Genomic DNA, 24,399 nt, shown 5'->3' with positions numbered 1-24,399 from the left:
AGTAACCCCCTCTCGGCACACACAAATAATTAGTAACCTACTCTCGGGAACCTGTGAGAACCTGCTGGATCCCACCTCTAGACGTACTGTCATCCAGGTCCAATACCAGCAACGTACCACCCTCCAGATTTTCAAAGTGTTGCCATTGGAGTGAGAAAAAGTCGGTTGAGGATGGCACTGATTGGCAAGCACCTGTTACTGCCCTCACCACCCAAATCTGCAAAGCAAACCTGCAATTGTTCGTTGAAACTCTGCAAGATTTTTATTTGAGAAAAAGATGCTCATGGCTTGAAAAACACAGAGATGGATGGCTTCCCTAAAGCAGGAGTGAAGCAGCCGGGTTGATTGCTTAACCACATTTTGCCTAGTTCCTGTGTTACGTGTGGAAGACAAGTGAGAGCCAGGGCAGTGGATAGACTACAACAGGGTTCCCCAACCCTTGTGAGCCTGAAGGCACGGCCACAAATGGCTGCTCCAGGAGACAGAGCCAGCCACAACATGGCTACTGCTACTTTAGTCACATATCGAAGATCCTTGTGCTGTGCCAGCAGGGGCTGCCAAAACAATGTTTTTAAAAATGCACAGCCAATTAAATCTCCAGTGGCCAATCAGAGGTCTTTCTGGGCAGAATCCCTTCCTGGCCCTGCCCATTAAAAACAGTTGGCAGGTAGAAGAAGAAAATTTTGGATTTATATCCCCCTTTCTCTCCTATAGGGGACTCAAAGGGGCTTACAATCTCCTTGCCCTCCCCCCCTCACAACAAACACCCTGTGAGGTGGGTGGGGCTGAGAGAGCTCAGAAGAACTGTGACTAGCCCAAGGTCACCCAGCTGGCATGTGTGGGAGTGCACAGGCTAGTCTAAATTCCCCAGATAAGCCTCCACCGCTCACGCGGCAGAGCCGGGAATCGAATTAAATCAGATTAGAATGCACCTGCTCTTCACCATGATGCCACTGCTGCTCCTAGGTACCAGAAAAGCTATTGGTGGATGCTACAACAACATATTTGACTCAAGTTCAATTCTGCCATGGATGTTGGTCAGGTGACTTTGGGTCAGCTGCACACTCTGTGCCTAACCGACTTCACAGGGTTGTTGTTAGGATAAAAAAGAAGTGGAGGAGAATCACATGAGCTGCTGTGGGGAGAAAGGCTAGGTTTAAATGAAGCAAGTTAATAAATAACCATGATGTGTTTTAAGTGCAATTGAACTGGTCTCATTCTATAAGCAAAGAACCCACTGAGGCCATTGTTCGAATGTTTTGCTCAACTTTGCCCCCAAACAGTTCACTTTGGCTGTTCTGAATCCATCTTCAAACAAAGCTACCTTTCCATTATCTCTCCCGCTTCCAAGGTCAAATGTTTCATCCCCAATCTCATTTCTGCTAGTTTCTGGAGTGAATCCCACCCCCATTGCAATCAGTGGGTCTGGTTCCATCGTGGATCCCAGCCTTTGCTTCATTCTCATTTGCAGTTCTGATAACGAAGCAGCAGAGTTTGTTCATCTGCCCCGGGGGAAACTTGGCCAGAGTGAACAGGCAAGTGCTAATTTATGTAAACGTATGCAGTTCCAAATAGTTCATTAAGCTAATGCTGACGCAAGACTAAAAACAGCTAACAAAGCGGTGATTCTAACCAGCAGGGCTAGTTTAAAACGAGTTTGGCAACCCTGGGAGGTACATGAAATAAAGGTGTAATCAAACATGATCCATTCTTCAGGCAATGGGAAATCATCTCTCCCTGCTCTACTATGCACGGTTCTATTTATATACACAACATGCTAGTATATAGACATAGGGGATGATTCTATCAGATCAACTTGGATGAGCAATCTCTCTGGATGGCCTTCACAAAGATGTCTAGGTAGTCATTCGGACATGTAGGCCATTTATGCATGGACTACTTATCCCACAGATATTTGTTTTCCAGTGGGGTTTCCTGAGGGTTTTTCCCCCTTACACAGAGGCCCTTTCCGCACGGCCACGCTGGGGGTTGGGTCGGCATACATGACGCTGACCCAACCCCCCCAGGACCGTTCGCACGGACGGTCCCGGAAACTACCGGGAAGACGGCGCTGCACCATCGCCCAATCGACTTACCTTCCCTGCGACCATCCGGCGCGTCGTCGAGGCCAGGGGACACGCCCCCCTGCCCTGCACGACCGCTCCGGAGTAGCAGGGCAGGGGGGGCGTGTCCCCACGCTTCGGCGACGCGCCGGACGGTCGCAGGGAAGGTAAGTCGGTTGGGAAAGGGGGGAGGGATGGCGCCTTCCAGCTGCTGCCGTTCGCACTGTTTCCCAAAAACCTCGCTTGGGGAGCGAGGTTGGGAAACAGCGGCTTTGCGCCGCTGGGGAGGAGTGAGGGCGGCGCAGCTGTGAAGCAGCTGCGCCCCCCATGCGAACAGCTCCCTGGGGATGGCGTTTTTGCTGTCCCCAGGGCGCTGTATTTGGCCCGTGCAGAAAGGGCCAGAGATTCTTCTCTTGCAAAGTGTCCCTAGCCAATCCGATCTGTCATTTTGCCTGTCCCCCGCGTCCTCATTGTTTCCGTGCAATCTCAATTTGGGGAGGTTGCCTGCCACCTTCTTTTCTCCTCCTGTCTTCTGAAATGGTGGCCTGTTGAGAGGGAGGAACTGCCGTGGTGCGGGCACAGGAAGGCAAGGACGTGCGAGAAAACCCGGAGAAAGCTAAATGCACACTGATCTCCTTTGCTTCCCCTGCAAAGAGAGAGGAAAAGTTGCACTTTCAAAGCTTTTGGAAACTGGGGATTCTCCGATCTGAAGGTGGAGTGGCTGTCAAAGGGGAGTAAATGTGTGTGTAGCCAAGAATCAAAACCAAAGGTAGTGTATGCTCAATATGAAGGAGACCACAAGTTCATAAATAGCTGTTGAAGTTGCCTCCCCTTTCCATTTTCTAGTGCAAAGGCATACGCCCGCTGTACCATCTGGCCTTGTCTTTGGCTTTCAGTCCCCTCCCAGGGGTAGGATTGGACGTCATCTATTAAATTATGAGTGGGTTAATGTTTGCTACTGATGTTATTGATTGTACTGAGTCTTAGCTGAATTGTTGACTGTTGTATTTGTTATTTATTGGTGATTTATTTGGTGATTTTATTTGATGTAAACCGCTCTGAGCCCTCCAGGGTTAGAGCGGTCTATTAAATTGAATTAATAACAACAACAACAACAACAATAACAACAACAATAACAACAATAACAACAATTCGTGTTGATGTGTTTGGGGCTGTGTAGGGATGGGTGGAGGAAGGGGAAGGTGAGGATGGGGTATGAGTCTGAAATTGTATGAGTATGAAATTGTGTGCATCGAGGAATGCTGCTGTAAATTTCGTTGTGCGTGCACAATGACAATAAAATGCTTATGCTTATAACAATAATAACAATAATAATAAATTCATGAGTAATCAGCTAAAACTGAAATGGAACTATCGTTGTAGACCCATCCTGTTCAATTTTCCAGGAATAGGATCCAGAATATAAGGGGTTTCTTTCTATCTTTAGAAAGGAATTTGCTTTCCAAAGTCTCTTTTGCAGCTGCAGATTCCAAAGCGAAGGATGCACCGGGTTTTTCTCTGAATATTTGCCAAGTGATTCTGTATTTGGCATATGGCAACGTTCCCCCCTTCCCCAGTATCTGAGATTTCACTTCAGCATTTAATTGCTGACAGCACGTGAGAGATCGCTGCACCGTGGTATTTATTTAGCAGTTGATGACAGATTTTGGAAATTCATATCTGATGCCTGCAAGGAACAAAACTATTGAGATATTGTGACAAGACTAAATTGCTCTTCTTTCAGATTTTGCTTTTAGAACTGATTGATGAAATGTTGGCAAATTGCAAATATTTGTGAACATTAGTTTCTGCTTTACAATCTGTCTTTTTTCAGACAGTCTGTCGGCAGGTTCCTTTTTCAAAAAATCCTTTCTCGCCATGCGTGAGTGCGTGCATGGCTGCGGGGGAGGGGTTTACACAATTCAGGGGTACACAATTCAGGGGCCCCTTGTTCTAACCAAGCATCTAGTACCGGGTTTCCCCGAATATAAGACAGTGTCTTACATTAATTTTTGCTCCCAAAGATGCTCTATGTCTTATTTTCAGGGGATGGCTTATTTTTCTGTGTTCTGTTCATCGGGCATGCTTCCAAACAAAAACTTTGCTATGTCTTACTTTCGGGGGATGCCTTATATTTCGCACTTCAGCAAAACCTCTACTTTGTCTTATTTTTAGGGGATGTCTTATATTTGGGGAAACAGGGTATATTTTTTTGAATCTGAGGGGGATCCATATGTGATATGTAGAGGTGTGCTTGTCTGTTCTTGGCACCCGAGAGAGCACTTTCAAAGGCTACTGAAGTAAAACATTTTTAAATCTGCATGTTTTCAATGGACGGATATACTGTATGTGAAACAGCAAAAGCAATTTCCTCCCTTTCCTTGAGCTAACTTCTAAATAAGGAGCAAGGAAGCAAAGGCTCAGAAAGCTCACTCTACCACTGACCTTACACAAACCATCTGGGAGGCAGGTACAGAAATACTTCAGGGTGTGTGCGTATGGGGGGTGTGGTGTGGTTCTGTTGACTCGGAAGTTACAGCAACAAGTTAGGAATTGTTATCAATGCTGTGTCAGGGATACCTCGCCAGAAGCATGACAGCAAGGAAAGACCCACGGCTGACTGAACCAGTGTTCAGGCAGCAAAAGATTGCACTCAGGTGACTTTTGAAATGTAGATGTTCATGGTCTGATTTCTTAGTGCCAAATGGTCTGTGAAATGCTCATCCAGATCCAGGTGTGTAACCACGTCTTCAAAAGCAGAGTTCATATTTTGTTTTGCTATCATGTCACCTTCTCTTCTCCAAACATCTTTAGCATCCAAAGCCGCTCTTCATGGGATTCCAGATCTTTTATCATTATGGTCGCCTTCCTCTGGTCTTGTTCCAGCTTGTCAGTATCCTTCTAGAATTGTGGTGCCCAGAACTGGACACAGTATTAGAGGAGAGGTCTGACTAGTGCAAAATAGAATGGTACCATCACATCCCTTGATCTAGACACTGTTAATGCAGTCCAGAATCGCATGGGCTTTCTTGGCTGCCGCGTCACACTGGTGACTCATTCATATATGCTGCACTGGGTATACATTTAATAGCACTGTTATTCTTTTTGAAATAAATTTGGCATCCAGTCTAATGATGTTTCATTGATGAGACATCTGAGAAATTTTGAAGCAGGCAAAAGAATTTCAAAAAGGACAGATTTTCAGAGATGGAGGCAGGGTTTTTTTGGTAAATTCCTAAAAATGGCTTTTAGGTTTGTCATTGTTCACAGTTGCCACAAGATGGCAGAGTGAACTCTGGCAGTTGATGCATCATTTTGTTAAACTATGTTACACATACAAGTACACCCTTTCTCCAAATTAAATATTGCATCTAAGAACTCAGTATTCATTCGTTTGTACCAGAACACTAAAACATACAGGGAGATCACGGGCTTTGAATGTACATTCAGCAACGAATTTAAGACAAAATGTGTCCACTAAAAGTCCCTTAGAAGCAACCCTGGAATGTTTAGCTTGAGAAGAGCCCTGTTAATATTGGTAGGCTTAGGCTAGGAGGGTCTTGGAACTTCAGAAGAGGACCTTATAATAATATAGGCTGATGGACCTGGATCAGGGCTATTTTAAAGATGATTTCAAACTGCACAGTGGCGCGCAACTGGAATTGTATGAACATCAAGCACACAAGTGCAGCAGACCAGTGCATTTTTCTTGAGCGTGCATCACCACTCTTATGATAACATTTAACAAAGTCCCATGACTTGTCAGGGGTAGTTTCCCCCATGTTCTAGAATGGTTTTCCTCACTTTTGAAACAGTGGGGAATACTTGTGGAGGGTGTAGATAGACAGTGCCTTTGGCAGGGAGACAAAGAAATGATAAGAGTCATTTCTCATACCTTGCATGCCAGTCTCATACCTTGCATGTTAGGGGAGCCTGATTCCTCACTTCACTTTTCATATTATCAGCCTCTGCCACTCAGGTGGAGGAGGTGGAAATCAAACCCGGTTCTCCAGATTAGAATCCACCTGCTCTTAACCACTACTCCACGCTGGCTCTCATAAGCTCAGCAAGGTCAGCCCTGGTTAGAATTTGGATGAGAGACCTCCATGGAATATCAGGGTCATGTCATTGAGGTAGGCTGTGACAAACCACCTCTGACCATCTCTTGCCTGGAAAACCCCACTGGCGTCACCAGACATCAGATGTGACTTAACAGCACTTTATGCACATATACAATTTGCACTGAGACTCACAGATGATTACTGCTCCCCCTTCATGGTTCATGAAGAACTGCACACACACCTGGAGTCAGCTGAGCTAGAATCAGAGGAGCTGCAAAGTTTGCAAAAATAATGCGATGGACATTTGGATGTATCTTGTTTAAAATGTTAGCTTTAGGTGAAGATGAACACATCATAAGGTGATCAATTCCCTGGATTAAAAAAAAAAACCCAGTCGGTTTAATAGAATGTTATTTGCCTCCATGCCATGAAAGGTTTCAGATGCCCATTTCCACACATTAAGCCTCTATTAAGGACACAGAACATTTTTCTCCAAGCCTGATCAATGTGCTCATGGTTCAAAACAAACCATGTTTTGAGCAGTTTGTCATCTGCATAGGGGAGGTGTTCAGTATAGCAGTGGTCTGGGTAGTTTGCTGCTGACACACATACTCTAGAGCAGTGTTTCCCAACGTTTTCAATGTCACAGTACCCTTGACCTCACTCTTCATATGTCACGGTACCCCTGCCATCCCCCTACCTTCCCCTCCCAGTTCTCCTGCTTGCCACCCCCCACCTTCCCCTCCCGGGGTGAAGGGAAGCACGGGGGGTGGGGGTGGGTGGGAAGTGGCTGCTGACCTTGCGGCAGGCCCTGCCCTCTGGGCCAGCTCCATGTCCTTGCTGGTGCCAGCGGGAAACATCACAAAAGTGAGGGGGCCCCAGTAGCATTGCCGCAGTACCCCTGGGACATGCTCACGGCACCCCAGGGTACCACAGAACCCTGGTTGGGAATCACTGCCCTCGAGCATAATTTCTGTATGCTCTAGGGTGAGAATAGGTGGGTCATGCCGAATGGAAAATTCCACTGCACGAGAATGTGCTGCTTTTCCACCACCACAATTGCCAGCAATCACTGCTCTGGGACCCCCATGGCAAAACATTTGCAGGCCAGACCCAGTGAACATGTTTCATTTGAAGAACCAAACAAGAGGGTGAAAAAAATAATTTCCACCTGGCTGACAGCAGTGTAGGCATTCAGCCCACGCCTCTGAGCAGGGCGCTCCAAAACTGTGGCATCATTCACTACAGGTAAAGCCCCACCTCTGACCAAACCACCTGGCTAATCTCCAGGTGAGAGCGCTGCTTATCTTACCTCTGATGCTTATCTAAGTGATCCGGTAGATTCAAGCATAGGGATTCCATGAAACAAGCTGTGGGGCTTGTCTCAAATCACCCGGCCCCATGCACAAACATCCCAGAATACAGCCTGGTATTTTGAAAGGACAGGTGCCATTCCAAAGGACTGCCAAATCTCTGTGTGTGCCATGCAGTCTTTCTCACATTCACAGACTGGCATGCAAGGTATGAGGCATACAGGGAGGGGATGCCTCCACTATACCTGCCATTCATTTGATTTGTAATCTGCCTTCCTTATGGAAACGAAAGTAGGTTTTACAACTGTAGAATGAGACTAGGAATAATGAACAGTATACAGCAAACAGTGGAACACAACTGCATCACAAAAATGTACATCTATTGAGCTATGGCTGTCTCTCTAGCATGCAGCCCACAAGTAGTAAAAGCAGGGTGCATACCTAAGAAAAACAAGCTGTTGATAGGTGTGGTGAAGAACAGCCTCCCTGTATCTATGGACATCATGTTGCACTGACTGGGGCCCCTTCCGCCAGTGGCGTATCTGCCTAGGGACAAGGGGTACCCCTTGTCCCCGGGCGCCACTCTTCTGGTCACATGGGGGGGCGCAAAATCAGGCCCCCACGTGACCAGGAAGTCCTGCTGTCTCATTGTTTTTGCGTGCCTCGACCCCATCCGAGGCACGCAAAAAACGACGAGCTCCCTCAACCCCACCCTGGTCTCCCCCATCTCTTCAGAAGAGACTGCAGGCTGCCGGCTGGGACCCAGCCAGCAGGGGGAGTCTGGGGGGGGAGGTGGGCACCCTAGACCTTGCCCATGTCCATGGTGACATGGGCAGGGTTGAGGGCAGTGGGGGTGGAGCCTGAGGGCATCGGGGTGGAGCTAGGGTGGTGGGGGGCAGAGCCTGGGGGGCGTCCTGGAGACAATTTGTCTCCAGGCACCATTTGCCCCTGGTACGCTTCTGCCTTCCGCACATGCAGAATAATGCACTTTCAATCCACTTTCAATCAGTGGTGGGATTCAGCCGGTTCGCACCACTTCGGCAGAACCGGTTGTTAAAATGGTGCTTGTAAACAAACTGTTGTTAAAGTATTTGAATCCCACCGCTGGAACCTGTTGTTAAATTATTTGAATCCCACCACTGCTTTCAATCCACTTTGAAGCTGGGTTTTACTGTGCAGAATAGCAAAATCCACTTTCAAACAGTGGTGAAAGTGGATTGCATGTGTATTATTCTGCATGTGCAGAAGGGGCCTGAGAATGTTCTCATCAGCTGTTTGAGAGAGAAGACATTGTGTCAGGTGATCTATGAACAGTTAGAGGTGCTTTGTTTGACAGTGGGATCCCCTAAAAGATTTCTGTGCTCCCAAATAGTGTGGCAAAAGTGGCATGTGGTTACTGAGGTTTTTGTTGTGTGGTGCTTGTGATCAATCTGCAAATCTATGCTGATTCTGTACCAGATGGTCAACTCAATGCCCGGGTGACGGCACCCAGGGAAAGTTTCACATCCTTCAGTCGACTGGTTTTTCTTTTTCTTTTCCCTTCTGCTCTCCCCTTCTACTGCAGCTGCAAGGGCTTGTTTGCAGACTGCAGCTAAGTGTGTTGAAATTTCCTGGAGCTGATAGTGATGTCACAAGCAAAGGTGCCGGGGAGGGGGCTCTTCTTCTTTTTCTTTTTTTTAGTATATGCTTTTAGCTTCACTTAGTCACAGACGGGTGTTTAGACTAGATCTTCAGAGTTGCCCAACGTTCTGGCTTCCGCTCAGGCACAATGCAGGAGTGCCTCGCCAATGCGCTTTGAGCAAACAGTGCTGGATTTCTTTATTTCCCTGTGTTGTACAGCAGGAAGTTGGGGGAGAGCCATGCAACAGTAGCTTTTGAACATCCTGCTGGATCTGAACATTTTCTGGGGCTGCCTCCGGGCATTTCGTGCAGGGTCCAGAAGAGGACCTCTCCCTCACGCCTTGTCTGCAAACTCTTCAGAGGCAGCTTCTCCTCCTACTACTACTACCAAACTAGAGGGGTTGAGATAGACAATGAGGTGAAGCCATCTTTCAGCAATGTGGGGCTGGCCGCTGACTTAAGAGCAAGGGACGGTGCTCTGGAGTTTGCATAAAGGTGTTTTTTGTGGGTTTCGTTTTTGTTTTGTTTTGCATTTTATTGGATTGGAGCAAATGGGATACACTAGAACACAGAACAGGATGCATTGCCATCGGAGACTGCCAAAAAAGGTACTGTGCACTTTTAAACCACCAGTCTCAGATTCTGAATATGCCTGTCTGGACAATGTGAGTTAAAAATAGAAGGCAGTTTACATGCAGAAGGTATTTGTGCTGTCTATAGAAACTGGGCTCTATAGAAACTCCATGTCCAGGGACCCTATAACCCCAAGTACCAGCGGAGGGAACTATGCCTTGCTTGTGAGTCTGCAGAGATATTTGGCTGGCCACTGTCACAGGCAGATTATAACTGTACATGACCTCTTGCCTGATCCAGCAAGGCTAGAAGATGAAATATACAATGGCCCATGGAAATTCAAGATGTAAACCTTGCCTCTGGCATCAGCTCACCGGGTGGTCTTAAGAGAACTTACCTCTCAACAGGAGAACCAACCTAGAAGCTGGGAGATCCACAGATGGAAATTTGCCGCACCATTTGAAGGAAAATAGCAAGGCTTGGAGCCCTCAATTAGGAACAGATCTAGTAAAGTGCAGCCCTACATGGTTGTACTTATTTGTTTTATTTATTTTGTTGGTCTTATGTGCTACCCTTCCCCTCTTGGGCTCAGGGTGGCTTCCAACATTATAACAAAAATAGTCCAATTAATTTTAAATAACTTGTAACATTAAAACTGATGATATGGATGGCAGCATTTTCAAATACAGTACTAAAATACTAAAACTACAGAAAGGGAGTCGGTGGAAAAGAGAAATGGAAGCTGTTCAACAGTGGAATTCACTGCCTCGGAGAGTGCTGGAGACTCCTTCTTTGGAGGTTTCTAAACAGAGGCTGGATGAACATATGTCGGGAGTGCTTTCATTGTGCATTCCTGCATGGTAGGGACTTGATGGCCCTGGTGGTCTCTTCCAACTCTGTGATTCTATGAAGATGGAAGAGGGGGAGGCCAAGACGGAAAAACCTAAGTTACCTCAACCACACACCTGGTGGAACAGCTCACAGACCCTGCGGAGCTGCATCTCACTGGACAGAGCGTTCCACCAGGTTGGGTCCAGGGCTAAAAAAGCCAACTGCATCTGCCTTCCCTTCCCTCTCTGTTATTCAAAGCTGCTTTTCTGGCCCTTAAATGGCTGCTTGTTTCAGCTGAAGATAGCATGGGGGATATTATATCCTCTCCCCCTGTACTGTCTTGTCTACTCTACTTCCTATCTGCAGAACAATGCAGGCCCTGATGTAAGCGTTGTTGTTGTTGTAAGGGTTACTAACAGTGCTATATCAATCTCCTTTATTGGGTTGCTTGTGTAGAGATCGTAACGAGATGATGTAGAGAAGTGCTTTAGTTGGGGTGGCCAACTGATGGTGCTCCAGATGTTCGTGGACTACAATCCCCGTCAGCCCCTGCCAACATGGCCAAGTGACCATGCTGGCAGAGGCTGATGGGAATTGCAGTCCATGGACATCTGGAGCACCATAGGTTGGGCACCCCTAGCTTTAGTGAACTGTTTTAGGCCAGGGCCTGTGGCTCAGTGGAAGAGCCTCTGCTTTGCATGCCGGTCCCAGGTTCAATTCCTGGCTTCTCCAGTGGAAAGGACCAGGCAATAGGAGATGTGAAAAACCTCCACCTGAGATCCTAGAGCAGGGGTCTGTAACCTGCATCTCTCCAGATGTTCATGGACTACAAATCCTATCAATTGGCCATGCTGGCAGGGGCTGATGGGAATTGTAGTCCATGAACATCTGGAGAGCCGCAGGTTGCAGACCCCTGCCCTAGAGAGCGGCTGCCAGTCTGAGTTGACAATACTGACCCCCCCAATGTACCAATGCTCTGATTCAGTAGAAGACAGCTTCATGTGAAATCCTAACTGTTGAAATGCTATTATGATAATGGCTTTGGAAGGACTGCTTCCTTTGGGTCAGTGAGGCCAAGTCTGGAGCCAGCTACTTAGAGACTGCATGCAGGATCTGATAAGGAGCTGGGGTGGGCGTGTTAAGTAACAAGACGTCAGACGTTCGTCAGATCTTCATGTAAGGGCCTGCTAATGAAAGTGTTTTCTATCACCCACTGGCGAGCTAAGTGGACACTAATTCCAAGCTCTTCATTGGCAAGGGAGTGGAATTGCTGAGATCTATAGGAATCAGTGCTGGATCCTAGTATACTTCTAGGAATGATGCATGAAATAATTGCTGAGGGCTGTGGATGTCAGATTATGACACTCTCGTAAGTAGGGAGAAAGGATGCGTACAGCCCTTTGGGGGGCACTGGGGTGACTAAGTGAATTGTTTGAATTGTATTTAGAAAATGTTTGTTCTGACCTGGATGGCGGAGGCTAGCCTGATCTTGTCAGATCTGAGAAGCTAAGCAAGGTAAGCCCAGGTTGGTATTTGGATGTGAGGCCACAAAGGAGCAGCAGGGTCATTTTACAGAGGAAGCCAACAACAAACCACCTCTTAGTCACTGCCTTGAAAATCCTAGTGGGTTGCCATAAGTGGACTTGACACTTTATACATTCAGAAAATGTATATGCCCCCTCTCCAAATACTTTGATAGGGAGGCTCACAGCATTTTTAAAAGCAACAGCATAAGAATTATAAACTATAAACAAATCATTAAAGACAAGCCAGGGTTATAAAAAAAATAGCATAAAACAACACCCAACAGCCTAAAATGATGTCCGTAAAATACCCCCATGAGATTAAAAAAAAAATGAATCCCTTAGTTCAAATGCTCGGTAAAAAAATAAACCTTTTGACCAGGTACCTTAATGACAGCAAAACGCCTCAATGAACAGTGAATTGTTCAGTGAGGTGTTGAGATACCACCAAAAAAAGTCCTACCTGTGGTTGCCACTCACTTCACTTTTGCAGATCTTGGTAAAAGGATCTTAGCAGGCAGGTTGGCCAGTAGGGAAGGAGGTGGGCCTTCAAGTGCCCCAGCACTAAGCTATTTAGTGCCCTACCAGCATTTTAAATTGTGCCTAGTAACTAACATTATGATAGCATTAACAAGCACATACTCTTGTATCCATCTCCCATGAACTAAGCATTCCTTTTTTACTTCAAAGAGATCCTTAAAAGTCACAAGTTCAAATGACCTCTTTGTTTTGATATATTTTAGGCAGGCTGTGTGAAACTTTTGGGGGAGGGGTGTTATTGACCTCCCTACCCATGTATCTGCCTCAAGCTTTCAAAATCTATCAAAGTCAAATTAAAGGAATGTTTGATAGATTAGTGGTAAAATGCACGCTTTGTATATAGGATACCCCGGTTTCAGTTTCTGAGTTTTGTTGATTGTGTGACCTGCGATGAAAGACTGCACTGGATAGCCATCTGTTTCCAGACACAATTCAAAGTGCCGCTTCTTACCTTTAAGGGCCTAAATATTAGGGCGGGAGGGGTAAAGTACTTGAAAGATGTCTCCTTCTGTACTATCCAGCCAACCAGTTAAGATCTACATCTCTGAGCCACCACCTTCAGAAGTGAGGTAGGTTCCAACTAGAGAAAGGGCATTTTCTGTGGTGGCACCTTGCCTTTTGAATACTTTCCCCTAGAGGCTCACCTGGCACCTACTTTCCTTTCCTTTAGACACCAGACCAAAACACCTCTTTTTATCAGGGGTTTTATCTTACCAGCTTTTAAATAGTCTTCTTCTGTTTTATGAATAGTTTTTATGCTGTTTACATCTGATGGCTTGTTTTCATATTGTTACATGGTTTTCATCGTAAACCATCTTACAGTTAAATTCAGAGCAGGCCTCTGAAGAGGTGGAATAGAAATATCCTTAGTAAATAAATCCATCAATAAATAGGAAGAGTGTGAATGCATCCCCTACTTGGGAAGGGGCTGTGGCCCAGTGGTTGAGCACTTGGTTTGTATGCAGAAGATCCACAAATTCAATCCTCAGCTTCTCCAATAAAAAGAATCAGGTAACAGTTAATACTCTGCCAGTTAATTACCTCTGCCAGAGGTAATATGAAAGAGCTGACCTCATTGTGATTCAGTATAAGACAGCTGTGTGCATTCATATATATTCATATATATATTCATATATATTTAGTCATGAGCAGATCTGATTAGAGATGAGAGAAAAAATGGTTGATAGCAACACCTGATAGTTAAAAAAACCTTCATTTTCACTTGTCTTCATTCTGGATTTTTTTTCATCGATAGTTTTATTTTTATTTAAATTTTAATATCAACTTGTTATGTACTTGAATCCTTGTTAGCCACTCTAAGTGCTTCTACATACAGGCAGACAGGCATGATATTTTTTTAAATTCTAAATACGCTATACATACTCTGCTAGTGTGGTCACTCCACATTCCAGAACATTCTACTGGCATTATGAGAAATAACTGAACATGTTTGTGACTTATGGGTGGTAGCAATTTCCAGCAAAAGCTTTAGGTTCTCTAAGGTGCATAATTTCTCATCACGGGAAGAAGCTGAATGACTTAACTGCAAAGGCTTGTGTTTGAAGCGATGCCCAAATTCTGTCTGCCCATGTCTAATTTGTGAGGCTTGTTCTAGGGCTGTGCGTTCAGATAGTTCCAATCCAGACACATATCCAAAAGAATACCTTATCATAATTGTCCTAATATATTCAGATGTCTAAATTTCCAGGAAATGGATCCCGAAAAATCCCAGAAATATTCAGGAGTAATAGGGCATATAGGCAGCTGGCACTTCAAAGCTGTTTTTCTTTGGTTTTAAGGTATGTCTATATCAGCGTCTTCTTGTTTAAGGTGTGTCTATATCAGCATCTTCTTTAAGAACGTAAGAAAGAGCCTGCTGGATCAGACCAGAGTCCATCTTGTCCAGCACTCTGCTACTCGCAGTGGCCCACCAGATGCCTTTGGGAGCTCATATGCAGGATGTGAAAGCAATGGCCTTTTGCTGCTGCTGCTCCCGAGCACCTGGTCTGCTAAGGCATTTGCAATCTCAGATCAAGGAAGATCAAGATCGGTAGCCATAGATCGACTTCTCCTCCATAAATCTGTCCAAGCCCCTTCTAAAGCTATCCAGGTTAGTGGCCATCACCACCTCCTGTGGCAGCATATTCCAAACACAAATGACACGTTGCATGAAGAAATGTTTCCTTTTATTAGTCCTAATTCTTCCCCCCAGCATTTTCAATGAATGCCCCCTGGTTCTAGTATTGTGAGGAAGAGAGAAAAATTTCTCTCTGTCGACATTTTCTACCCCATGCATAATTTTATAGACTTCAATCATATCCCCCCTCAGAGGTCTCCTCTCCAAACTAAAGAGTCCCAAATGTTGCAGCCCTTCCTCATGCTCCCCTTGCTTGCCAGGTTGCCTTCAGTTCTGTCCTTTGAAATTGGCTTTGTTGGTCTTGCAACATTGCGTTCTTTGCTCAAGTTGGTTTGCGTCAGGTCTGTGGTTTGCTTTGGATTCTTGGTTTTGACATTTGTTGGGCCTGCATCAGCATTCCTCATCAAAGCAGTTTGACTTGGAGGACTCTGTGTTTCGATATTTGTTGTGTTAGGCTGGCCACATTGTCCCATGCTTCTGCTGGGATTGTCTGGTTCTGCATTGGTTCTTTAAGCATGTTGGTTCTGTCTGCATTGAGAGGCTTTTGGTCAGTAGTTGCTTGGCTTGCTTTTGAGTGTTTCATTGCTGATTACCCTAGAGCCGTGGTGGCGAACCTTTGGCACTCCAGATGTTATGGACTACAATTCCCATCAGCCCCTGCCAGCATGGCCAATTGGCAGGGGGTGTTGGGAATTGTAGTCCATAACATCTGGAGTGCCAAAGGTTCGCCACCACTGCCCTAGAGAAAGTTTAGCATTTACCCCCTATAAGAAACAATGAAAGATAACTACAGGCACCTTGTTTAAGGGCACCAAGAGTCACTTGAAACATGGGGGTTATTTAGGGGTTAGACAATACTGGAATATCCCCCACCCCATCCAATCCAGATCCAAATACTAAACTGGCATTTGGAACTTGGATAACTGGGAATGCAATGGGGGGGGGGGGCTCGCTGGTATCTAGATTAAGAAAAGATTGGGTGTTTTTTTTTCAAGGCATAGATCTTTAGCTCATTCACTCATGGAAGCCATTCCTTGATCCTGCAGATAATCATAAAAGGAACCAGCCCCTTGTAAGTCAGCAGTGAACATCTTAGTAGGGCATTTATCAGGATACCATGAGATTCACAATTCTATCAGCCATGCTGGCAGGGGCTGATGAGAATTGTAGTCCATGAACATCTGGAGTGCCATAGGTTCGCCACCAAGGTCTTAGAGTGAGAACTGGCAAGGAAGAGTTTTGATGGTCAGAGCCAACCTCGTATCAATCTGCTGCCTCTCCCTCCCCACCTTCTTCTCTATGGTTCTGGGAATGGCTACTGCGCACGGGTTTTCTCACTGCTTATACATATAAGTTTCAGCGAAGCTCATCTCTGAGTCAACATGCACAGTAGGATCAGGCTTCATGGCCAAAATCCTAAAAGCACATTTACCAGGAATCTCACTGAGCCCAGCAGGACCTGCTTCTAAAGCAACACCTCAGATTGGGCTGTTCATTTGTTTTTGATAACACAGGACTACGATTAGATATTGTCTGGGGGTGGAGGACGAGGCTCCTCTTCCCGACCCGGCACCCGCTCACAATAAGTCTATGCAATAATGTCTTCCAAGAATTTGAATGCTCTAGTGATGCTATACAAATACGTATTAGCCATTTCATTTCCTATCTTTTCTAAGCCTTCCATCTTCACAGGCGACAAAAGAGTTTATGAAAGGGATGAAGACAGCTATCTCATCTTCCTAACCTGGTCTTATCAGTCTGTGAGGGTTTCCACCTGGAGGATATAGGACACTGAAGATTAATTTAATGCTGGCAAGATTAATTTAATTTAGCTAATATGACATGTGACTCCCCTTTCTCTTACACATGATTAAGTCTTTAGCACACAGAGGGCCCATGGCTCGGCGCTTTCAGATACCCTGGGATTCATACTTCCCATCAGCCTGCTGGCCGCTGTCATGAGCAATTCAGCCACAGATACAGCAGGGGGGGGCTGATGGGAATTGTAGTCCTACGACGGTCATCTGAAGCGCCGGGTTGGACAACCCTGCTTTAGCCGGATAGTCTATCAGATGTAAGGAGGATACCGCGAAAGCCAGCTGACTTGGAGATTTCACTCTTCCTCCAGTTCAGATTAGGAATTGGCGGAAATTAGGAACTATTCCCATCAGTTTTCCACCAGCATGGCCAATTGGCCATGCTGACAGAGGCTGATGGGAATTGTAGTTCCTGAATATCTGGAGAGCCGCAGGTTCCCTACCCCTGCCGTAGAAGAAGGGAGGCCCAGTACTTAGCAATTTCTGACTGTCATGGCTGTTAGGCAGTGACTGGAACGTGAAGCAACAGACCAGAGTGAAGCTACACCCCAAAGCTGGGCTTGGTTTTCAATGAAAACGGGAGCAATCGGAGAGAGACTTGGCAGCTGCTGGCAGGGAAATGGCTACAGCCTCCTGTGCTTCCATTTCCTTCCCCGGAAAAACCCAACAGCTTCTGGGCTGCGGCCTACAAGTGGATTGTGTCTCAGATACTTGCCTCATAACTTTTCTTTTTGAAAGAGAGAGAGAGAGGACTATGTGAGAGAAGAGGAAAAAGTTTGCCTCTTACATAAACATCTCTTTGCTGTGTACTTTCTTTTCTTTAATTATACTGCTCATATAGTCAGCTTTCAAGAATTCCTGGAGAAGATAAAATATTTACTCCCATCTAAGCTCATTGAAATCAATGGAGTAACACTGCAGAGGATTGCAGTGAAAGTCTCCCCATATGAAGAATAGGAAGGGTTTGCACCACTGACTGTATATAAAATTTGGTTCAGCTTCCTCGAGCATTTTGAAAATACTCCCTCCTTTTAAATTAACTCTGTCTCATGTTGCCACCACCCTTGTTCCAGGCAGCAATCAGCTGTTTGCTAAGCATCTGTTCTCACAGATTTTTATCAGCGTGTGAGGGCATAGATCCAGCCCTGGCATTAGAGGACCCAACGTCATCCTTTCCATAAGACACATGTGCAGGTGGCAGACAGGATGGGAATGCGCCACGGATGCCCTCTCTTGCACCTGCTTCTCGGGAAAGAAGAAACAAGCCAGCCCGGTCTCAGTGAGAATGCTAACACCACACCCTTTCGCTAGAATCACCTGTGCGGTGTAATGGAGAAACGTGCAGTCCAGGCCTGCAGCCACGATGGTGCAAATAGGGGCTAGGCCCCATCAATCATTTGCCCTGCCCCTGCAATCAGCACTAGGGTTGGTGTGAAACCCATCACCCGACTTTCAAGTGTAAAATCTCTATGTGAGATCGGCTAGAACAGAATTAGAAGTTGGCAGGGCTAAAGTGTCCTAATTTAAAAGGTCTCTCTCTCTCTCTCTCTCTGTGTGTGTGTGTGTGTGTGTGTGTGTGTGTGTGTGTGTGTGTGTGTGTGTGTGTGTGTAAGACTTCACTCTCTGCCTCAGTTCTGTGGTCCCAAACCGAATCAAGCCCATCTGCGCCTAGGAATTAAGTCCTCAGTATGGAATCCCCAATGCTCATCTATTCAATCTCCATGGGGCTGATGCGGGGACAGTTAAGAATCATGCCTAAGACTTTATTGGATATTTCCCATACTCTTTAAACACTCATGAAGCTGCCTTGTGCTGTACCAGACCCTTGGTCCGTGAAGCGTAGGCGTAGCTGCCATGAGGACATCCGGGGACAAACTCCCCGGGGTGCCTCTGTGGGAATCACGGGAAGGGGGGAGAGAAAAATCACCGCCCACACTTTCAGGAAGGAGGAGGGGCGTGGCTGGGCCTTGGCGTGAAGTGTGCATGCTGCCCGGGTCAAGGCCAGCACGGGGAGCGTGCACATGTTGTGCCGAGCCCCAGCCATGCCCCTCCTCCTTCCCACCTGTGGTGCCCCCCCCCCACTTAGCTGAGTTCAGCCAGCTGCTTTTTGCAGCCGGGTGGGAAAAGCTACCTGGTGGGAACTACACTTCCCAGGAGACCTTGTGAGTGAGTTGGGGCTCGCAAGGTCTCCTGGGAAGTGTAGTTCCCACCAGGCTGCTTTTCCCACCAGGCTGCAAAAAGCAGCTGGCTGAACTCAGCTATGTGGGGGTTGGGGGCAGGGCACCACGGAGGGGGCTGCCACCGTGCAGGGGGGTGGGGCCTGGGCACCATTTCCCCACCCCCCTACACCACTGTAGTGAAGGTCAGTAGCGTCTACTCAAGACTGTCAACAGTTAGAAATCATTTATGGCAAGAGAAACAGAGAGACATTTTGAAGATATGGACACAATTTGTGGACTGGATGAAAGACATTGGAGTCAAAGAAGAAATATGGGAGAAGAGAGTACAAAGAATGAACTTACTGCTGCTTACTTGAATAAATGGGAAAGAAAATTGAGGGGGGAGGGGGAAAGGGGGGAAAAGTATGGTTTGGAATATGTCAACAAGAATGCATATATTGTATAGATGTACTGAAATTTCAAACTATACAATAATTTTTTTAAAAAAAAGACTGTCAGCAGTTCTCTGGGGTCTCAGGCAGAGGTATTACACATCTCTTACTACCTGATCTTTTTAACTGGAGATGCTGGGGATTGAACATGGGGAGTTTTGAATTCAAAGTAGAGGCTCTTCCTCTGAGCCACAACCCTGCATTTTCAAGCAGATATTTGCAGCCATAATACATAGAACCTTCTTTTATAAATCTAGCCATGTGCAACTGTTTCATAGCGGTTATTCTTTTCCCTCTTCGTCTTCCTCTTCCTATACTCTCTTTCTCTCTCTCTCTCTCTCTCTCTCACTTACTTTAAAACAACTAACCCAGGGCAGGTTGTGAGTTGCAGTAGAGAAAAGGATTTTTGGAGAAATGGTGGCTTACCCTTTCCCCCCCTCCACTTGTGTTCTCTGCAAGATCCCTCGAAGAAGATGCTTTTTCACTTCCCCTCCATTTGTGTACTGTATTTATTTACTTACTTCTGACTTTTGGGAGGAGAGGGAGAAAAGCTATGTAGAACTCTCCAAGCTTCTGCGCTGCAGGTACTTAGGATGATTCTGAGCTGAAAAACATCTGGAAGAGAAAGGATTAAGTAGACGGTCCCCACCCACCCTTCCTTGCTCAGGCTGGCGGCTTGCCCAGACTGGTTTTCATTTACAGAAAAGGCCATGGAGAAAAAAGAAACAGGAAATTCTATGTAATATGTAGTTTGAGCTTCAAGAACATGAATTCCGTGCCCAGAACCACATTCTGTGAGTCGGTTTGCCTCACCCTGTTTCAGGAGGCCAGTGGGGCTATTACGTAGTATTTATTTATCACAATCAAGGACCAGCACAAAAACAGGTAAAATACAAAAAAAATAATTACTGAATAAGTGTTCAAATGACCTAACAAAATATCTGCTTATTTCACAATAAGTGAAAAAAAAAAAAGCTAAACTATTGGATGCTTCATGTATGCTGCAGTAGATAGGTAGACAGTCAGACAGACCGAAAGGCTACAAATTAAATACACCAAAAAAAAAAGGCTACAAATTAAATACACCAAACAGGAACTTAAAACAAGAAATATACAACTAATAAAATAGAAGAATTGGAATGATTGAAACACTAGACCACTAGGCTTTGTTAAACGCGCCAGAGCAGAAAAGTTTGCTACTCTAAGGGTGGTTTTGTTGAAACAGTCTACCTGGATATTTGGACAGAATTGGAGTGGCGTACATGTTGTAGAACTGAAATGTAAGAGAACACATTTGACTGTACTGTCGAAGGCTTTCACGGCCGGAATCACTGAGATGCTGTGTGGTTTCTGGGCTGTATGGCCGTGTTCTAGCAGCATTCTCTCCTGACGTTTCGCCTGCATCTGAAGATGCCAGCCACAGATGCAGGTGAAACGTCAAGAGAGAATGCTGCTAGAACACGGCCATACAAGCCGGAAACCTCACAGCACCCCACACATTTGACTGTTTCTACCATTCCAGACTGATAAGGACAGAGGTGATGCGCATCAGGGATACTTGAATATCTTCCTTCAAAGAAAGCAGATGGTAGGGCATTAAATCTGGTCAAAGGAAAAACTCTATAATATTTAGGGAATTCTAATGTGTAAAGATAATATGATGGAACGATTTTTTGGGTGATGATTCTCCACTGCTGGGGCTGAATGAGCCCATGATCTGCCAACTTGAAGGATAATCTCTCATGGCCTCTGTTTGGTTAATGCTCTGCCTCCTTGGAACCTGAGATGGTATACAGATATGCTGGCATAATCAAGGGGATGCTGTTTGCTCTCTGTTGCTCTCACCCACATTGAAATGGAATTGTCTGAAAGGATGAATGAAGTTAATCCAGATGGGAAGAATTTAACGTGTGCCAGAAACATATAGTGTAAAACTAGGAGGGGGACCAAACTTGGCTTCTAGCCTAAGCAGGCTATTGGATATGCAACAAGGTACTCCAAATACGGATCTAAGGAATTTATCTAGTTTATAGTAGTTATTGTAGAAACATATCTGGGAGCCATACGTAAACTGTGGGATCACCTCGCCCTGAAAGATGTTCAATGCATACATATGAGAGCCCCCTTTTGTAAGGAAGTACCTTAAAGTTGCTGAGGCCATTCTCTGTGCTGATTCAGCTACATGGGATAGCTGAGCTGACCATAAGTCAGACGCTTGGAACACAGCAACTAAATTTGTGAACACTCTAAATCAGTCGTGGCGAACCTATGGCACGGGTGCTAGAGGTGGCACTCAGAGCCCTCTCTGTGGGCACGCACACACAGAGTTCGTCATGTGGGGTGGAGAAATCGGGCCCCCCCCCCCACACATCTAGGCTGGCATGGGCCACTGGACGATGTGCGTGCACCTCAGCGAGCAGGGAGGACTCAGCTGGCGGGCCTGATGCCTGTGCTCCAGGTGGCTGCTGCCGGGGGGGGGGGGGGGCACAGGCAGCAGAGATGCTAGAGAGGTGCGGAGTGGCGCATGTGGAACTTGCTGGAGGCTACAGTAGGCTGGCCCCTGCTCGAGGGGGTTATTCAGGTTAAATTGCCTCATTGACACTTTGCGATAAATAAGTGGGTTTTGGGTTGCAATTTGGGCACTCTGTCTCAAAAAGGTTCGCCATCACTGCTCTAATTAGTTTGATCTCATGGTCATCAGTCTCCCACTTGTGTTTAGTAATCTTTTTAGGAAAAAAAAATCAAGAATTTGGGTCTGAGAGATTTAACAGCCCAATCCAGATGCACGCGCATGTGTGTGTGTGCGTGCACATGCACGCACAGAATGGCATCAGGAAGCAGGAAAAGGCCCCACCAATGCATTCCACGCTGGCAGAGAGAATGAATGAGCTGGTGTCTGGATGCTGCACAGCTCCACAGGGGCCAAACCCAGATGCAGGAGCTTTTGTGGAGCTATGCTGGCATCCAAGCAGACAGTGGTGCAGGTGAAGCAGAGCCAGGAGTATTCCCAAGGGTGACTTCCACTAGCATTTCAGTATGGGATTGGTTTATGCCAATCAAAAGTGTGGCATAAGCCTGTTCCCCCAATGGGGCAATTTAGGCAGCAGGAAGGTGGGTTTTTTTTCCATTCCTTTCTATGCTGCCCAAATCCCCGTTAGGATCAATATGGCACTGCCTTGCTGTTCTATATCACAATAATCATGCCGCACTCCTGGCTCTATTTCTTATTTAAATCATGTAAACAAACCTTCTAAGACAGTACACTTCACATTTAATTAAAGAAACAGGACTACATATTTTGTGTGTTAAGAAATCAAATTCCAAGTTCACACAACCCTATTGATATCTGATGTAGCCTTCTCTGTATCAATAGTCCAATAGTCCAAAGAATTTCTTGTTTACAATCCATACATAGATGGTAGAGATTGTAATCCATTCGTAATAGGTTACATTGGCAAGAACGCATCGCACATAAACTGCGTTTTTCGTCTCCTTCTTCAGTACCACAACCTTATGTGTAAATATATCATGGAGGTATCCAATGGGTAATCTGTCAAATAAATCACAAAACAGTCTACTACAACAATGCAAACTATATATTATTATGTACTATCCACTCCCCGGAACCCTATAATCAGAATAATAACTCTGTTAACAGAGAATATGTAAGTGTTGATAAGTTAAATTCTTTGGACTATTGATACGGAGAAGGCTACATTGGATATAAATAGTATGAACTTGGTATTTGGTTCCTTAATACATGAAATATGTAGTCCTGTTTCTTTAATGAAATGTGAAGTGTACTGTCTTAGAAGGTTTGTTTACATGATTTAAATAAGAAATAGAGACAGAAGTGTGACATGATTATTGTAATATAGTATTGTGGATGTTGCATTTTTATTACTTACATTGTTATCACTGCCTTTGCTGTGCCATCCCTGCTGCAGAACTCCCCCATTTGGATTTATTTATATTTTTTTTATTTTTTATATTTCTATCCCACCCTATCCCAAAGGGCTCAGGGCAGGTTACAACCATGACCAAGGTGACCAGACGTCCCGCTTTTGGCGGGACAGTCCCGCTTTAAACCAATTTGTTTTTTTTTACTTTCCCGATTTTTGGAAGGTTGCCGCACTGCCTTCTGGGGCGCTCCTGTGACAGGGTGGGAAACCAGGGAGCACCCCAAAAGGCAGTGCGCTCCTGCATGCGCGTGCACCCGCCCACCCTGGTCCCAGTTTTTAAAGGTGACAATCTGGTCACTTTAACCATGACTGTACCATGATTGTCATAGTACAGCCCTTTGGGGGTAGGGCAGTTTATCAAATCGAATTAATAATAATAATAATAATAATAATAATAATAATAATAATAATAATAATAATAATAATAATAATAATAATAATAATAGGCACACAACACCCCAGACATAACAGTGGTAGAGAAAAAACATGTTTGGATCATAGATGTTGCTGTGCCAGTTGACAGCAGGGTAGAGGACAAAGAGCTGGAAAAGATCACAAAATACAAGGACCTACAAATTGAAGTCGAACGACTGTGGCAAAAAAGAACAACAGTAATCCCACTAGTAGTTGGTGCTCTAGGAGGAATCCCAAGAAATCTTGAAAAACATCTGGAAAGCCTAAACTTAAGACAGAACATCAGTCCACATGCTGCAGAAAGCAGCACTTCTAGGAACTGCACATATTCTACGCAAATACCTCTAATATCCTAGGTCCTTGGGAAGGACTCGATATTCAGAGATGAATTCCAGACACTTGTGCTGTGCTGTAATGTGTATAATAATAATAATAATAATAATAATAATAATATATGCTCCTCTTGAGCGAGTGCCCGATGGGCTCTTCAAAGCTCTACTATGGCGTAAGTAAGAATAACTGTGTTGTCAACATATAATAGTGTGGAAATTGGTCTGTTTGCTAGGTTGGGGAGTGGAAGTCAGCCAGTAGGACTAAAGGTCCACATAACACTATAAACGCAATGCTTATAGTGACCCTGGGTCAGTAGCACACACTCTCACCTTAAGCTACCTTGCAGGGTTGTTGTGGAGATAAAATGGAGCAGAGGAGAAGGATATAAGCCACTTTGGGTCCACACTAGGAAGAAATGGTAGGATATAAGTTTAGCAAGGATATGAATAAAATCACTTTTTAGGGCTCGCATAGAAAACTCCGGAGGAGTCTTTTGGGGGCTTTCACTTCCCCTCTCAAATGCCTTTCTGATTCTTGCATTTTCTTCCTGATGGCCACTTGATCTCTACCAGATGTGTTCTCTGTCAGCCGAGCACCCTGC

General features: G+C 45.4%; 1 protein-coding gene across 1 annotated transcript in view; it reads left to right on the top strand.

Annotated features, from left to right (window-relative positions):
* The first annotated feature begins 9,473 nt into the window (after positions 1–9,473).
* Positions 9,474–24,399, top strand: part of ARHGEF5 (Rho guanine nucleotide exchange factor 5) — a 48,211-nt gene continuing 33,285 nt past the window's right edge. Inside the window, exon 1 of the mRNA XM_048516286.1 lies at positions 9,474–9,665. Coding sequence (XP_048372243.1) covers positions 9,609–9,665 — 57 coding nt within the window. The 5' untranslated portion in view covers positions 9,474–9,608. The remainder of the gene's footprint in view (positions 9,666–24,399) is intronic.

This window comes from Sphaerodactylus townsendi, linkage group LG14 (assembly GCF_021028975.2).
Source record: "Sphaerodactylus townsendi isolate TG3544 linkage group LG14, MPM_Stown_v2.3, whole genome shotgun sequence".
NCBI classification, from domain to species: domain Eukaryota; kingdom Metazoa; phylum Chordata; class Lepidosauria; order Squamata; family Sphaerodactylidae; genus Sphaerodactylus; species Sphaerodactylus townsendi.
Note: the sequence above shows the minus strand (reverse complement) of the source record. Positions and strands in the feature narration are given on the sequence as shown.